Below are 18020 nucleotides of genomic sequence, written 5' to 3' on the forward strand. Positions count from 1 at the left end.
TCATACTTGTAACTAGTTTCTCCCAGTTATTCCTTTTTTTGGAATTTTAGGGTTGGCATGTACAATGTATGTTCATGTATTTAAAGGAATTCTTTTGAATTGTCAGTGTTCATGGTACTTGTGCATTTTAACATAGTCAACTAATAGTAAGTTCTCTTTTTTTTTCTGTCCAACTAATTAAGTCTTTGTGCCACAAGAATTTCAGGATGATATGATGCAAGATGTGATTAGGATCATGCAATGAAATAGGAAGCATGAGAGGACTTCATGTTTATTTATCTTTATGGCTTGTAATGAAATAAGATACATACTGGTAGTTGCTTGGTGGTTTTTTTTTCCTCTCTCTCTCTCTCTCTTTTTTTTTTTTTTTGGGGGGGGGGTTCCTATAGAGATTATTTTGGAAGTTTTTAATATTTTTTGATCAGTTTCCAGAGACAAGGTGAATTCTTAGAAAGATGTACCTCTAATTATCATTGTTCAACCACACTGTTCCTTGAGCAGATTGCTAAGCAGCCAAGGATGATGTTAAATATGTTAAAGGAAATGGAGATTCTTCTAATTCAGGGAAATTTCTACTGTAAACATGCAGCAAACAACATCTGTAGTGAATGAATCCATATTCCATGCTTTTTCCTTTCGGCATTGTTTGAGAATACTGGTGTGAATCTATTTCAATGCAGATGTCGGAAAACCCGATGAGGATGAACTCCACGAGATCTACATCACAGAGACAAACATGGTCTACAAGGTTGTTGGCGACTCACTAGAACCGTATGAAACGTATTGGGCATCGCCGGGCAAATACAACATGCTGGATACTAATGAGGTAACACACTTTACTCCTTATGCCATATTCTTCCTTGTTTTGATCTCCGTTTGTCCATATTCTTAGCAGTGAAGCTGTATTATCAGTGTTAAATGTTCATTCCATCCAAACTTTGGGCAAAGTGGATGGAACAAACCAGGGAGGTGGGAAGCCCACCTCCCTGAACAAACTCAGCAAGGTGAAACAACACAGTCCCACACATAAGATATTTTGTTATGCTAGGAAGAAGTGAGGAGCTTACACAAATTAAATTTGGGACATCCATTGCTGTATGAGAAGACAACAACAACAACAAAATACCAGGAGATGTGTTGCTTAGAAATTGAACTCATTTAAAGTCTTTCATGATGTTTTTTTCTTGGCCAGGTGTTTGTCTTTGACTTTGGGAGTGAGATCTATGTCTGGAGGGGCAAGTCGGCCTCAAAGAAGAAGAGGAAAGCTGCAGCCCAGCTGGCCCAGTTGCTATGGGAACGGGGCTATGACTACTCAGAGTATGATGTCAACCCAATCCTGCCTCACGACACAAAAACTATGGCTGGCAACGAAAGACCTGAGTGGACATTAGTTGGAAAGGTAAAACCTACATGAATGTAGCAGAGTAGAGAATTCAGTTGTGTTGCCATTCAGATCTCTATAATTTTGGTGATCATTGAATGAGGTTATGAAGTATATTTCAATAATACATATTTAGTATTTTTAATAGAAAACATATCATTATGTGATATACTGTGCAAAGAAATATGAACCTACAAGATAATTTATGTGGAGAGTGTATAAGTATCTGTTCCTGCTGTTGCATAGTCATAACAGCATTAATTTTCTGCACTAAAAATATATTTATGCCTATGTAAAGGTATATCCAGAAGGGTGCCGGAAGCATTATGTTTCAAAGTTCACCGTCTTATATGCATTTACTTGGTACCTGGCTCAGGAATGCTTTGAAGGTTGTTGATGTACTGAGTAGATTTTTAGGAAAATGTTTCAGGTCAAAGGTCAAGTGGCATTTCTCAGTTCTAACTTTGTCTAGGAATGTCCAGTGGTTATATGATGTGGTAGGAAGGGTAGAAATGAATAGACAATAATTTTCATGTATTGATAATGGTCAAAGGTCAGTGGACTCTGAAAAAAAAAAAATGAAAAATGTAATTTTCACTTCAGCTAGTGATTTATTAAAGTTGGTGTGCAAACTCTCTATTTCATATTGCCAAATTAGCTTAGCTTGAGGAATTGTGAATACCAAATACATAAGGTTTAGTAATACAAGATTGGCACAAATTCCCATCTCCTCCACCCCCCCCCACCCCCCCCCCCCCCCCCCCCAATACAAAGATGAAGATGAGAACATGGATTTTGTGTGTCTTCCGTTACCTAGGCAACCCAGCACATGGAGACGGTACTCTTCAGGCACAAGTTCATTGACTGGCCAAGGGAAACTGTGGCCTCAAAGAATGAACAAGATGAGCAGCAAAAGGTATGAGACATTATTAGCACTGGGAGAAGAAAAGATTGATTTTGATTAGGATATAGAGGATAAAACCCAGCTTTGAGGCACCTTTTTGACTGCTTGAAAAGTCAAGATAACATGCCAGTTATTAATTCTACGTAGCAGAGCATGGTTTCCCCCGCTACAATGTATGCTGTAGTAAATTTTGCTTCCATGCATTTTAGAGATTTAGTATTAAAATATACAGTACAGTGAGGATTTAGGAAATAAACCATTCAAGTTTCCCTGTGCTTTTTTTTTTCATGAAGATAGAAAAAAGCAGACGATCTCTGTGATATACAATGTACACTGTACATACATGATAGTAAGGTGTCGCATGAATATCTTGATCTTCAAGAAATCTGTGCACAAGCTTTCATGATTTTTGAAGAATGCACACCTTTTGGTATTCACAGTCCAGCTGTCTTTTTAATTTTGAAACATGAGAAGGGTTATTGCCATGATGTGTGTGTCATTCTGGTATCTGTGACTTCTGTCTTGTGTAGAACGAGCAAGCCCCCGAGCTTGTTCCGTTTGATGCAAAGCTGATGATCCAACCGAGCAAGGAAAAGCCGCACCTCATACTTGAAGGCACCAACCTTGGCAGGGGAGATGGTAAGTTGAGAAATTTCATTAGTATTGCATGTAACTGATTATTGATGTTGTTTGAAGTGAAAAAAGAAGAAGAATGCGTGTGTTTTTTTGAAGCAAATGAATGTAATTATCCCTGAAACAGAATGCCTGGAAACATAAGAAAATGAAAGAAAAAAGAAAATGGTTTTGCAACACCTAATACGGCAAAAGTAACCCTGAGTGTCATGTGCATTTTTGTGTTCAATAGATTTTGTTACTTTGTCAGAACGCAATATCATCTAAGAGCTGAAGTATTTCTTCTGTTTAATTGTTTGACCTGAAGTAAAATCTGGCGACTTTTTGTTGGTTGCAATGCACGGTCTTACATAATATGAAAACATGCTTTGTGACATCCTTTGAAATTTGCAAGGATTGTTGTAACAGGTTTTGCTTGTTAAAGTAAACAGTTGATTCTTTATTTTTCACTGAAACAATTGATTTTTTTTTTTCTAAGACCAGTTGACATAGTAGCCACACCAGAGAAAAGAAAAATGTTGTTACACGGTTCAGTGATGTGGCATGGATGTACATATGTTTTACATAGGATTTTGTTTTTCAGTGAGTTTGCTAATCTATGCCTAACTTTTGCATCGGATATGGACAGTTATTGTGCTACATTTATTGTTCACTGTTACATACAATTGTAGTCCTGTAACAATCACACAGGTGTGATTCATTTATGTGATCTTTTAAAAAGTTTGAATGGACCAAATTTCACCTGTTATTGTGATTTGAGTGTAGCTGTTTACTTGACCCATTTCTATGTACCATGCAGACTTACATTCTTTTATGTTTTTTATCAGCCAATTGCTTGATGAAGTTTACTAAAGCATTAGTAATCTAATGAAGGAATATTTAATAAGAGACAAAATCTTTTAAAAAGAGAGAAAGGGGGTTCATCCATAACTCCTTTGTTTGTAGTTAAAGCAAAGGAAAACATACCCTTCTTGGTGCCTATCAAATCCAGTTTTTTGGTCTTTGGTGGTTACGGCAAGAAAGAAAGATTGAAAGGGGATGAAAACTATTTACATAGAATTTCAGGAATCAGGACCCAAAGAGTCTGCACTCATACTCGTAGTAGTGTGTTATCTGTCATGATAGAATTTGGAATATCTTAAAAGAGGGGTTGTGCACAGATCTGTAGGGAACAGTTTTGATTGTTGTGGTCTTCTGTCAATTTCAGAGGAAAACAGTGAACAAGCGGTTTCAAAATTACGATGTAAGACCTGGAGTCTTTTAATAATTTGATTCTTGGTTTTTCACAACTTTATGCATTCACAAAAAGTGGCAAAGCTGCAATGTCAATTAACATTTAACTTGTGAAAAGAAAGTTTGACATTCTTGGATTGGGCAACAGTGAATCTAGCATTGGTGTTTAAAGCCTTCTTTAAGATTTCTACTAATAATTCTCTTTCTTTCCATCATTCTTTTCTCCTCCATCAATTTCTTCTTTGTGTTCTCATCATCTTAATTTTTGTGCATGTTGTATGCGGCACAAAAAAACAAAAATGCCACCAAACATACAACTTGTGACCCCCCCCCCCCCCCCTTCTAAACACAAACTGAATGTATTGTGTGTGAACATATGTATGTTAACCAACGTGTGGCTCGCGGAAACATAACCCTCATCAGGACTGGACGCATCTTATGATATTGAAAGGGATATACCAGGTGACTGTACACTAATTTCTCTTTTCATCACACTCGCATCTCAATCCTTTCCGTGCTCTAATATCTCGTTCACGTGGCAAACTTCACAAACATTAATGGTGCAGAATTGATTTCCTTGGCAGGCAAAATGGCATGTTCAAATCCATGGAAGTTCTATTGGTGCATACTGTAAAAGCAGAAATTTTTGTGTGCTTTGTAATTTTGTGAATTTTGCGAGAGCTAAGATTCACAAAGTTCAAAACGCATGCAAAAGTTCTTGTCTACACTATATATATGCATTTAATGCCAGCGGCAATATGCACAAATTTCGAGCCACAAAAGATCCATCAGCTCCAATTTGTGAAAATTTCATGCTGTGAAAATTTCTTGCTTTACAAAAGTGTGAGAATGATTCAAGGCATTGGCGCTTGAGTTGGTATTCTTTATCTGATAAGGGAATGTAATTCTAGTTTTTGTACAAAAATGAAATGGGATGGATTTGTGAGATGAATCTGATACTAAAAAAAAAAAAAAAAAAAAAAAAAGGTTTGACCGTTTGCAATCCAAGCAGAATGATCCTCTCTTATTGCTTTCCTGTCTTTGTAATGAGAGGAAATTCTTGCTAAAAAGTAGCTATGCTTCACTCTCTGTTTTCCACACTTTGAAAGTTAATGATAGACTGTGGCCTTCAGATATAATTCACCATGTAACATCAACTTAGCTTTGGTATAACAACTTGATGCCATCTGAAACAATTTTCCTCGTCGTATGAAAGTTTCATGGATTTGAACAAATTGCTCGGCCCTGCCAAGCTAATCATTTTTTAGAAGTCATGTTTGTACGTTCTTTAAACCACTAACTAATTTGTTCGAGTAATGTATCTAACATTCACGTAGTGTCTCGGTTACCGTTACTGTGAACCGCATAATTGGCCTAACTACACGTCTCTCTCTTCTCTCTCATCTGTCTGCACAACAATGCTGCAATCTTAGCAATCATGTTTCCATGGTAACCCCAAGAAATACCTTTTCACCAGCCAGTGATTGGCTTCTGTGTGATTTATCCTGGCAAAGTCAGTTGCCCTACCATACACACATTCTCATGAGCACAATGATTGCTCCTTTATTTTTTCCTGAACCAGACCATACTGATTAATACCAACTGCACTGACTGTCTAAAAAAAAATTATAGGACACCTTATTCAAAATAAACGACCAACCCCAACCTCCTTTTCTTGTTCCGTAAATGGCAGAAATATGATAGGTGCCTACTGATTTGCAACTCACAAGTGGGATATACACAAAATTTGATTTACTTCATATTAAAGTGTCCGCCAAGAATGGCATGAAAAAAAAACATTACCATTCTTTGACGTCCAAAGAGCACAATCTTTTACATGCCTGAAGCTGAAATATGAAATCAATGCGACCGTGTATCCTCCATAATTCAAAAGAATATGACATCATGAAAGAGAATAGATTATATTTTCTTGATACACACACAAGAAATACATGTTCCCTACAGCAAACAGTAGGCCTACATTTTCTGATAGTTGAGGAAATTTTTGGGCATCATGAAACACTGCACAGTACATACTGTGTAGTTTATGCCCTTTTGCCTCTTACATGTAGCTTGTCGATGTATGTCCATGTTTACGAATGTACATACTGTATGTACACGTAGGGGTAAATTATTTCATCTGCTTACCATACCAATCTGCCCTGTAATATTTGTAGGCATATGGTTGTACTGCTTGTGTGTTGTCATATATTACACAGCAATGCCCATAAATGTCAGTACAAGGGCCTATCTGTACATTTGCATTGCATCTCTACATAAGGCATGTTTGAGAATTATGTTTCTTAACTAAGCATCCCAACTATGTGAATTTTTATCTGAATATATTTCACAAAATTCATCATTACACTGTAGATCAGATCATAAGAATTTTTTTTTTCTATGGATGAAATGTCTAATCATTCACATATAGTATCTTATCTGGCTGCTTGATTCACTCACTCACTCAATTCATCCATAAAAAGACTATAAAATATTTCTGGTAAATTCATGTTTTCACAAAGGGGAGTCATCAGAGTTTCAAGGCATAGGCCTACTGGGGATATGCTGCAGGGATGATAGTTGAAAAAGTTTTTTTTTTAAATCTCTTCACTATTCACAGTATGTACATGTAGGCCTATGTTTCAAAAGGAGTGTATATATTTTGAGAGAAAAGGAGTGTATATGTTTTGAGAGAAAAGAAGTGGTTCTCACTAACTTTCTCTTTAGATTAGCTCGATAGTGATATTAACTATCGAAACACTGCACGTCCACAAATATCAATGTTGCATAATTACGATTTTGTAATATATTGCATTTACCGTGTGTGTGTGTTTCAAAGCCATATAAAGATTAGCACTTTAATTCTCTGTGTGTTTTGAGTGCCAATTGGCACTGAAAATCGTATAGCATTGTACACACTGTCCAAAGTCCCTGGCACAGAGAGGGTTAGTGTGCCCATTTAGTTTCCCCGCTACTATAGTATTTGCAAGGTGCTATACACTGTACCGTATGTCCCCCCCCCCCCTCCCCCCCACCAAAAAAAAAAAAAAAAAAAAGGAATTACAATGGGACCCTCCACAACGATAACTTTGAAAAATTGTGAATCAATCCAAACAAAATTTCAGGGTAAGAAACAATAACTTGTTACCCACATCTTACAGAAAACCCCATCCGATTTGCTTCAGTGGTCAAAGAGAAATGAGGATTTTTGTAGAGCATGTCAGGAATCCTTTCCCTCCAAGTTCTGTCCATTGTGTTCACACATTGATATGTATAGTTCCAAGAGCATCCAAGTGCTAAACTTGGAAGAATAAGACCCATGACATGCTTTACAACAATCCACATTTCTCTGTGACCACTTAACCAAATGGAATGGGGTTTTCTGCAAAATGTATGTAAGATGTTATATTTTTAGACTCTGAAATAGCATTCAGACAGTTTAATCATATTGGAAGCTATCAATGCAAAAATGTGATTGTATTTTTTTTTTTTTTGGGGGGGGGGGGGGGGACATACTGTATGTTCAGCACCAGCTTATGAAGACTGGGAATAGATAACAAACAGTTCATGACTTTGGCAAAAGCCTTCTCTACAAGCAAATGAATAATTATATAAAATGTAGACATCAAGAATATAACAAATAGGATCAGTACTTATGATAGACAAAATTTTAAGCAGATTGCATAAAAATGTGGATGTGGCATGCTAAGAATTAATGCCTTCTCTGTCCTCTGTATTGTTTCTATTTAATCTGATTATGAATGTGTCATATTCTTATATAATCTCAATCTATGAAGCCGTAAATCAGACATTGTCGCAAAAATATTGTAGGTGGATTGTGGAAGATGCATTTAAAAGAAGTTCAACAAAGTGATATGTGCAGGTTGGATTTATTCTCTTGTGGTATATGCAAGTACCAGCTCTGCAGTCTTAGAGCAGTGTGCATGAATATTATCTATGTGAGAACTCTCAAACAAAGTGATGTGCACCATTGTACGGAATTGTTAGGAGTAGATTGTGAGAGCAGCCATGTGTGTGCCCTATCTAAAATACAAGTGTATGCCCACTTTGAGTGATTCCCGTAGTATATGTAGCTGATTTTTGCCCTCTTTTCTTACCAAAGGAGTGAGCACCCCTTTAGTCCGGGATGTAGCAGAATGTTCTTTCCTTTTTGTATGGTGGAAGCTGTACACTGTTGTTTGTTTTCTCGTCTGAAACTTGTTTATTTTGACAACTTCCTGTTATTTCTTTCTAGAGATGTGGGGTTGTTCCGGGGTTTTGGATTAAGCTGTAGAATCAATGTTTCATGCTCTTCATTATTAAAAGCACAATTGTTGCAATGTTTTTTTCTTTTTGAAAAGTTGATTTCGGTTGCTTTTATTGTCATCTGCTCTTATTATTTCCTTTCATTTTTGCGTTGCTTTCTAGTGAAATGAATGAAAATATCTCTGCTTGACTGTAAAGATTTTACATTTGCCAACATGTCATGAATTCATGTCACGTCCACAATAACTGCATCTACAATGTCAGTACATTGGAATAATGAAGTAAGGACATGCAATCATTCATGTCATCTAAATATAATAGGTCAGTTAATCCTGATTCATTCTTATGTAACCAAAATACATGGTTACTATTGAACCATCTGCAACATTGACAAATTTTGATAAGAAGTCTTGAATACATGGCAGTTGTTTGAATTGTCCTATTTCAAAAGTGTCTTGACCAATGACAAGTAACCATAAGAAGCTATTTGCAAAAGTTTTGACTTGTCTGTATTGATCACAGGTATAATACTGAAATCAAAGGAGGTCTAGATGACCTTTGACCATTTTATTATGATATTGCTATTTTTCCTTCCTTTTTTTTTAGTCCAGGTTTAATGCAGAAACATACAATATGTATTAAAATACATTGTATGTGTCTATATGAAATTGACAAAGAATAACTATGAGAAAAAAAATCTGATTACATATGTATCTTTCTTTTTTTTATTGAATAACGCTTCTTAGAATGTGAAAGAAAATAAATTGATAAATAGTTTTATGTCACAATGACGTTTTTGCATGTTGTTGCCCACTCTGTAGAAGTTTCCTTTAAAGTATAGAATAATGTTTGGAGTTCATTCTTTTGTTATGTATTTGTGGATGTTCATATTTTTCCCTTTTCGATCCCCTCATGCAGCGTTCTTCAGCAAGGTTGATAGGAAGGGTCAGAAAATAAACACACTTTCTGTCCTGGTGTGGCACGTTCTAGAGTACGAACACAGCGTGGTACCCGAGGAGAGCTTCGGCCAGTTCCACGAGGGTGACACGTATGTCATCAGATGGGTCTATAATGTGGAAAACACAGGTGAGGCAGTGAAGTTATCTAAACCTTTTTTATTTATGTGTTGTTCAATTTTTTGTCTGTCTGTTTGTTTATGTTATGTAATGTACTGTAAAAATTCATAGCAAGTGCCAGCTTACTATACTAGGAATTAGGGGCATTAGGTAATCTCTATAAATTTACAGTTAGTTTCCAGACATTTGTGCCAGTCTTGCTAAGAAAGCTCTTCAGCGTGCATGGTCATAGCTGAACAAAGTACAATAAGGGTTAAAGTCATTTTTTGTCATTATAACCATTTTTTCTTCTTTTCCTCTGAAGGTATGCGTGACCTGAAGGGCAACGTGTCGAAGTGGGGCGGAACGCAGGGCCGCGAGAGGTGTGCCTACTTCTTCTGGCAGGGCCAGCAGAGCACCATCAATGAGAAGGGGGCGTCAGCCCTGATGACGGTGGAGCTAGATGAGGAGAGGGGTCCCCAAAAACAGGTGGTCCAGGGCAAGGAGCCGGCAGCCTTCCTACAGCTCTTCCGGGGGCGCATGGTGGTCCACGTGGGCAAGCGCGAGGATGAGGAGACAAACACGCAGGGTGAGGGGGGCTTGGTCCAATGGGTTCTCTCCCAAAAGTTAATGAACGAGAGATAAGATACGATATAATACAGATAGTGAATGGTCATGAGTGCAATATTAATGGTACAGGATATTGTGTGGTGTGACAGATGAAGTGCTCTATGCCTCATTGAATAGACACCTAATATTTTAGGGAATGCAAAATCTTGTTCCATTGCATGATGCAGTAAAGACCATACACTATCTGTTCTATACAACACCTCGGATATCAACGAATGTCGTCCATGCTGATTAGATATGAAATTCAATGTAATTAAAAAATGACAACCTTTTTTATTTTTATGAATGGTGATCGATTGTATTAAGCCTATACAGTTGTAGCTCAGTTGTATGACGAAGCGATCAGTTTTTGTTTAAGTGATCAAGCACACACTTCTAACTCATTGAGGGGGCGCTGAAAAAAAGAAATGTATAATGTGATTTCAGAGGAGTGTGATGGTGCATAATTCTGAGTTTGATAGAGCCCATGTTTATGTACATGGTTGATGATGTCAGGGTGCAATAGCTAAAACTGATGGACAAAATTTGCGCACTGAAAAGCAACAGCATACAATGGTACTCTGAACCACATGTCATGGGATTAGCAGATAGCCAATCAGATATCAGGAATCACTGTAGGTGTTACATGACTACCATAAAGTGGGACATTTACATTCTGTCAGAGTAAAGTTAGAATTATCTTTTGTGCCTGTATGTGTGATTAGGATTTTGATTCTTATTAGAAATACTTCTTATAGAAGCTGATCACAAGAAGGAATTCAGGAGATATTAGTTTATCTTGCCTATGTAGCTGGCAGGACTGTCAAGAAGAAAGCACTTTGTTGGAAAAAGTAATGCTGTCTTTGTCTACATGTCTGCATTTATTGCGCAAAGCAAACCTTTTTTGAAGGTTCCAATTTGACTTTCTCTTGTTTCTTGTTTTAAACATCTTGCTGCAGAAAGCAAAGAAGTGAATGAACAATCCGTATTGTGTCAAAGGTCCTGTTTACATGTACCTTTGGGAGCACTTATTTAAAAAATGTTCAAGATATCACATTTCATGCATATATGTACAGTAGGTCAGTTGTATCACAAGACATCCTACCATATATCATTTTTGCAATAAAGCCTAAAATAAAGGAGATATCACTGTTTTTCTCAATAAACCATAACTGTAGACGGTTTTGTCTGGAAGCATTTTTATCTTAACTTGATATGTTTAAACTATTGTTCACATTTTGTATATTTACTTTGGTTGTTTCTATCCCTAACTCACATATCAGATCTATTTTGAAGCACTAATGCTGGGTTTTTTTATTCATCTGCAAATATTAAATCATGCCTTTAAGTTGTTACATTACTAGAGATTGACAGGTGTTGAAATTGCCCCCACCCCCCTCCCATCCCTTTTACGTGTAGGAAGCACCAGATTATACTATGTGAGGGGAGAGCACACCAAAGAGACAAGTCTGGTGGAGGTAGCCTGCAAGATGAGGTCACTCCGGTCTCGCACCTCCTTCATCCTGGTCAACCTGGAGGGAGTGGAAAAGAAGAAAGCTAGCATCCACCTCTGGCACGGTGCCAAGGTTTCCAAGGCAACCAGAGAGTGCGCCAAGCATGCGGCTGAAGCCATGAAGGAGAAGTGAGTGAGATCTTCAATAGCATTTTGCATGACTTCCTTTTTTTTTCAAATTAGGTGCAGATTTTCTATTTCAAGGCTTCGGATTATTGTATATGCCATATTTTCCACGAGTCTAAGTTTTCGCAAGTCTAAGTTTTCATGAATCAGGACTTCCCGAAAATTTTGTAAGTGGCAAAATTTGCTATTGGGGAGTACAGTAATGGACAGAGAAATGTATGCATGCACGTCACTTTCATGTCAGGAATTAGAGTTGAAACTTTCACGCGTTGTTAAATTTGCGAATAGCACCCAACTTGCGAAATTCATTAAGATTATAAAAAAAACAACTGCAAAATATATGACCTATACAGTCTATTGTAAGCTGCAATGTAGTGCAGTTACTGAGGCAGTAGACAGGAAATACCAAGTCAGCCTCTAGCATTTAGCTAAATATTGCACATTGAATGCTTACAGGGAACAAAATTGAGTGATTTTACTTTGGATTAATGTTTTGCTTTAGGGCCATTCTCAGATTAAGTGTTCAATTCCATGTGAGTAAAACCGAAAAATCAACCACAAAGTAATACATTCAAAGATGTGTTTTCGGAAACTTCAAAACCGGTCAAATACGAAACAAAACGTGGAACATTCTAAATGATGGCCATTCATTGAGTAAAAATGAATTGAAATAGAGCATCATATATGATTTTTGATCACCAATCAGATACGTTACCGCAAATTTACATGTTGTAATGGACTCCTAACTCTGAATTAAATTGATTGTTTTGATCCAATTTCTGTTCAGGAAAAGACATCTGTCCCCCCTAAAGATATTGGGGGTTTTCAAGAGGTAAAGATGTTGTCATCTCTTGCTAATTGGTAGAAATTATTTCTGTGTGGTAGGTTGAAATATGCTTTTTGCTGAAATGAAATATAACCTTAAGATTCACTTTGCATTTTTAGCAAATTTCGCTTACAAATAAAGTTTCGAATCCCACAAATCATGCAAAGAGAACGATCCGATCTGCAATTTCCACAGGAAACAAATATGAATTGCTTTCCTGGGGAAATAACTATTGAAAAACATTGAATCACCTTTGGTAACGTATCTGGTAAAATATAAGTAATAATTTTAGTTGTGTATGAATTAATAAATATCACCTGTTTAATTATTTACCTCATGAATTGATGTAAAAACGAATGATGTAAGCCCAAATTAACCATTTTAAACATTGAACGTAATATTTTAACTATGAAATGTAGTGGAAAAGAGCCCTAAATGTGAAAGCTGAGTTCTTCATTCACAGAGTATTCGCATCTTACGTCTGAATGTATTTATCCATCTGACTATAAATATTCATTAAGTTTTGATGGATAATGCAAGCAAGGTTTGAAAAATATATTTTTGCAGGCACTTAGAAGGAAGTAGGTACAGTCTCTATGAACTCGATATGCTAAACAGTTGTTTGACCTATGGTAACGTATTTGGCTCATCCCTTTTAATGAAAATGAATAAATAATTGTTCAACTTATCAATGAATCTTGAGTAGTTCTTCATATGTTGAAAAACACTAGAATAAATATGCAACAGAACACTGAAACTTTTCTCGGAAGCGTTTCATAAACTACTTTTTACTCTTTCAAAGTTTGGTAACGTATCTGGCGTACCGTAAATGAATCTGTCGGTGAAGTTACAGAGCAATTACTACTGAATATTCTTCATTTGAACATAACTTTAATTTTTTATGGAAGCGTCATTCTATGCAGAATTGTTTTATGAACACTTTGTTTTACATAACATTATTTGTCACCGTGGGTGCCCTGAATTATACGTAACGTATCTGCTAAATCTGAAAAGCAAAAAACTGATATGCTGAATCTTAGCTTCGTCTTGTAAAATAAACGTTCAAAGTTGTTGCATAGAATATGAAAGTGGCTGGGTTTTATAGAATAGAACTTTGGAGTTTATGAGCACACAACGATTTGTTTGTAAAAACATTTACAATTTCTTTTCAGCATTTTGATTATGTGGTAACGTATCTGTCGGAAAACATGGCATTAAGTTGTGATACACTGACGCAGAAAGAAAAATCATGTGGAAGTGTTGCTCTTTTTCACCTCTCTGTCCTTTTGGTGTAAGAATATAATCCTGAGGTCCAACAAAACGAAGCATGTAATGTGTAGGGATGAATTTTGACCAGATTTGATCCCCAGAAAGCACAAGACCAATGAGCAAAATTCGGTCACGTATCTGGGGTAACGTATCTGTGGTAACGTATATGGTCGATCATATTATTATGAGAGCGATATCTACCAAATATTTCTCACTTGTACTAAACTTTAATGTTGAATCGATGCGTCATTCCGAGGAGTAATGTATAATATGCAATTTGTCTGACATTACAATATCTGTCGCAGTGGGTGGCGTGAAAAGTATGTAACGTATCTGTCCAAATAAAAGTGTAGAAAATCGATATTTCAAACATTGTACCGTATTCTCAATAAAGAGCTGTTGCACAAAAAATCTAAGTACTTGCAATGTATGAAGTATATCCTCAGGGTTTCATATACACAGGGTCATTGCATAGTCTTGTTATTTTCGTAATGCTGTAACACTAAAGAAACTGGTAACGTATCTGGCGGTGAATTTGGCGACAGGTTTCAAAAGGCTATAAAAAAGAAGTCAATAAAAATTTTGGAACTTTTTGAGTATTGTGATTAGCACATATGATATGCTCATCGTCCATGAAAATGATATTTGGAAAATGTGTTTGTGGACGGAGAGGAGCAATAAAACATAATTCTGAAATAGCCGGCGACACTGCGTTTTAGGGGTCTTAACGAAGTTTAACAGCAAAATTCTACACAAAAAGGCAGACAACTGCATTTGATCGTGTTTATTTTTAACAAATAAAGTCCTTGTGATATATTACAAACATTTAAATAGTATCTAATAGGTTTCAGGGAACCGCAAACTGTCATGGAATGTTGGCGACACCAAAATTCCGCATTTGAACGCTTTTACTGAGAATGGGCCTTTAATATCACAAACTATTTCATGCCCCAATGTGCACTATTTCTGTTCTCTTGTCAAAGATTAGTTGGATTGCCTGCCCACACTCTCACAGTTTCCTGAAGAAACATGCATTTGTGACACAGTTCACTTTATTAAAGAGCAACGTAGAAATCATGACAATGTTCCCGATCTGTTCCTTACCATCTTTCCAGCAAACCTCTGGAGGTGGGATTAACGAGTGAGTGCAGTGTCACCCTGGAGGAGATGGATGAGGGCAAGGAGACGGCTTCCTTCACCAAGACCCTCGGCAAAGACCGCAAATCTTATGACAGTGCAATAAGTGGTGAGATCAGTGTGCCTAGAAAGTAAAGGAGATAATGCCCTGGGATTTTTTTTTTTATGTGCTAATCAGTAGTTTTCCAAAGTACATACAAGCATAGCCATAATGAGGTTTATGAGCTGAATTATAATATGAGCTTCAATCACTCTGAATATTATAGTGTGAGCTAAAATGTCACTCCTTCATCGATTCAATACATTTGCAGGATTATTATAAACTTTCAACAATACATGTTCCAAATCTAGATGTTAAATGATAAATGAAGGTAGTCGTGTTCAATGATTGAGCTTGTCATAGAACCCTTTGTTGACATTACAATGGATGCATTGTATGACAATGGTATAGGTCAATGTGTGGCAGGTTCATAACCCGTTGAGGATGGGCTGATTTTGCTTCAATGGGTTGAAATCACTTTCGAAATGAAACTGCACCAGTTTTATTGGTATTATGCTACCCTTTGATCTGTGAGAATTGTCTTTCTGAAATGTGGAAGATGATTCAGACATTTCTCTCTCATCATCCCTCCACAGACCCACTCAAGTATGACTACACCCCAAGACTCTTCAACCTCTCCAGTGCTTCGGGCGTGTTCGTCTCCAATGAGATTCTGTACCCATCCAGATCTGAAGAGCTTCCATCACCGTACCCCTTCCTCCAGTCTGACCTCTATCTCGGGGAGCAGCCATGTGAGTGCCAAAAAGGGTGTCTTGGTTGTTCAGGTTTACCAGTAGTGGCAGTGGAGAAGAAATTCATGATGATTGTGCAATTGCTGCTACTACTGATATTGATGATAATGATGAAGATGATGATGGTGATGGTGATGGTGATGGTGATGGTGATGGTGATGGTGATGGTGATGGTGATGGTGATGGTGATGGTGATGGTGATGGTGATGGTGATGATGATGGTGATAGTGACGGTGCTGGTGGTGGTAGTGGTGCTGGTGTTGGTGATGATGGTGGTGATGGTGATGGTGGCGATGGCGATGGTAATGGCAGTGATGATAGTGATGATGGTTGTGATGATGATGGATGGTGATGGTGATGGTGATGGTGATGGTGATGGTGATGGTGATGGTGATGGTGATGGTGATGGTGATGGTGATGGTGATGGTGATGGTGATGGTGATGGTGATGGTGATGGTGGTGATGGCGGTGGCGGTGGTGGTGGCAATGGTAATGGCAATGGTGATAGTGATGATGGTTGTGATGATAATGTTGATGATGATGACAATGATGATGATGATGATGGTGATGGCATGGGTGATGATATTGGTGGTAATGATAATGATGATGATGAGGATGATGATGGTTGTGATGGCAATGGTGATAGTGGTGGTGGTGGTGATAGATGATGGGGATAATGGTGATGATGATGGCAATATTGATAGGGTAGTGTAATATCAGTAGTGTGAATGGTCGGGCCAAATGGTAGCTAAGGAAGAAATAAAATCATATGGAAAGCAAATTGATTATAATTTTGACTGAAAAACAATGACAAAATATTTGAATTCTGGTGTGTTCTCAATTTCAGCCCTCTTCGCTCTGGACAACCACTATGAGATCTACCTTTGGCAGGGCTGGTGGCCAGCAGACCACGAGTCGCCGTCTGGCACAACGAAGACAGGCTCGGCCAAAATTAGATGGGACATCGACCGCAAGCTTGCCATGGAAACCATCATGGCTTATTGTAAAGGTAATCATATTTTCATTCTCTCTCGTTATGTTTACACATACACCCTGTACACGTATATATTATGCTTGCAAACACACACATGATATCTCTACATATATCTATACATGTGTGTATGTTAAAATATTCATAAGAAATTGTAGGAGTAGTAATGGTGGTGGTAGTAGTAGTACTAGTAGTAGTAGTAGTAGTAGTAGTAGTAGTAGTAGTAGTAGTAGTAGTTGTTGTTGTTGTTGTTGTAGTAGAAGTAGGAGTGGTAGTGGTACTTGTTGTGATAGTTTTGTTATTTTCATTATTTTCATCTGCTGGCAAATATCTTACTTATTATGTTCTTTTCCAACAGAGAAAAGGCCAAAGAACCCACCCAAGGCATACCTGGTGTATGCAGGGCTTGAACCTCTGACCTTCACAAACCTGTTCCCTGCCTGGGAGGTTCAAGAGGAAGTGACGAAGATCAACAAAGAGGTAAAACACAAGATCTATCTTCTTTGTTCGTTTATTCATAGGGCATACTCATTCTTTCATCTATTTTGCTGCTAACTCTGTATTATTCCAATCAACTGACAGATCCTAATATTGGAACTTGTTATATATGTCACTATGTCATCCCTTTGAACTCAATTTTGTGTACAAGTGGCTTTTCACATAGTATCCTGGTACACAATGTACATGTCGAAGCAAATCTGCTTTGTGTAACCGGTTCAGGACGAGTCCCGGGTATACTCGAGCAGGTGTCTATTGGAAATGCGGGTTGTGGCAAAATCAGTCCATCCTCAATGGGTTAAGATCCATTTATAGCTTCTGATGGCACAATTGAGGTCAGGTTATCTGTGCCGGCATTGTTTGCAAATGAGCAAGCATTGCAACAAATACATGAAAGCACAAAGCAAACACAAAAATACATAGTGATACATCCCTTGAGAAATAGCCCGGACTTTTCCGAGAAGGTATGTGTGGATTTTCAGGAATTCCCCTTCTTGCCAGGTTGGATGAGTTATGACAGCCGAACAGCTGACTAAAGCGTCCATGAATCCACACAGGAATGTCGACCTTGAATCCACACAGGAATGTTGACCTTGTCAATTCTCAATGTCATTGAAAGAGGAATATGTAAAAGTATATTATATGTGTAACTAAGAATATATGATATATATAATTACATAAAGAGAGAGGGAGAGAAGGAAGGAGGGTGAGAAAGGAAAAGTGGAAAGGACATGAAAGAGAGGGAGATGAAAAGATATGGCGAGACATAAATATTTCTTCACTGTAT

The 18020-nt window shown here is 37.4% G+C and overlaps 1 protein-coding gene across 1 annotated transcript in view; it reads left to right on the forward strand.

The window, feature by feature from the left end:
- LOC139717024 (uncharacterized) overlaps nucleotides 1-18020 on the forward strand; it is a 325336-nt gene that overhangs the window by 300662 nt on the left and 6654 nt on the right. The window contains exons 24-35 of the mRNA XM_071628540.1: nucleotides 681-826; nucleotides 1193-1399; nucleotides 2199-2297; nucleotides 2816-2924; nucleotides 4575-4613; nucleotides 9336-9503; nucleotides 9798-10061; nucleotides 11501-11723; nucleotides 14931-15061; nucleotides 15589-15744; nucleotides 16592-16753; nucleotides 17094-17215. Of these exons, the coding sequence (XP_071484641.1) occupies nucleotides 681-826; nucleotides 1193-1399; nucleotides 2199-2297; nucleotides 2816-2924; nucleotides 4575-4613; nucleotides 9336-9503; nucleotides 9798-10061; nucleotides 11501-11723; nucleotides 14931-15061; nucleotides 15589-15744; nucleotides 16592-16753; nucleotides 17094-17215 (1826 nt within the window). The remainder of the gene's footprint in view (nucleotides 1-680; nucleotides 827-1192; nucleotides 1400-2198; nucleotides 2298-2815; nucleotides 2925-4574; nucleotides 4614-9335; nucleotides 9504-9797; nucleotides 10062-11500; nucleotides 11724-14930; nucleotides 15062-15588; nucleotides 15745-16591; nucleotides 16754-17093; nucleotides 17216-18020) is intronic.

The sequence above is a fragment of the Diadema antillarum genome, unplaced genomic scaffold (genome assembly GCF_040938485.1).
Source record: "Diadema antillarum isolate AM-2024a unplaced genomic scaffold, OU_Dant_1.0 scf00000071, whole genome shotgun sequence".
NCBI classification, from domain to species: domain Eukaryota; kingdom Metazoa; phylum Echinodermata; class Echinoidea; order Diadematoida; family Diadematidae; genus Diadema; species Diadema antillarum.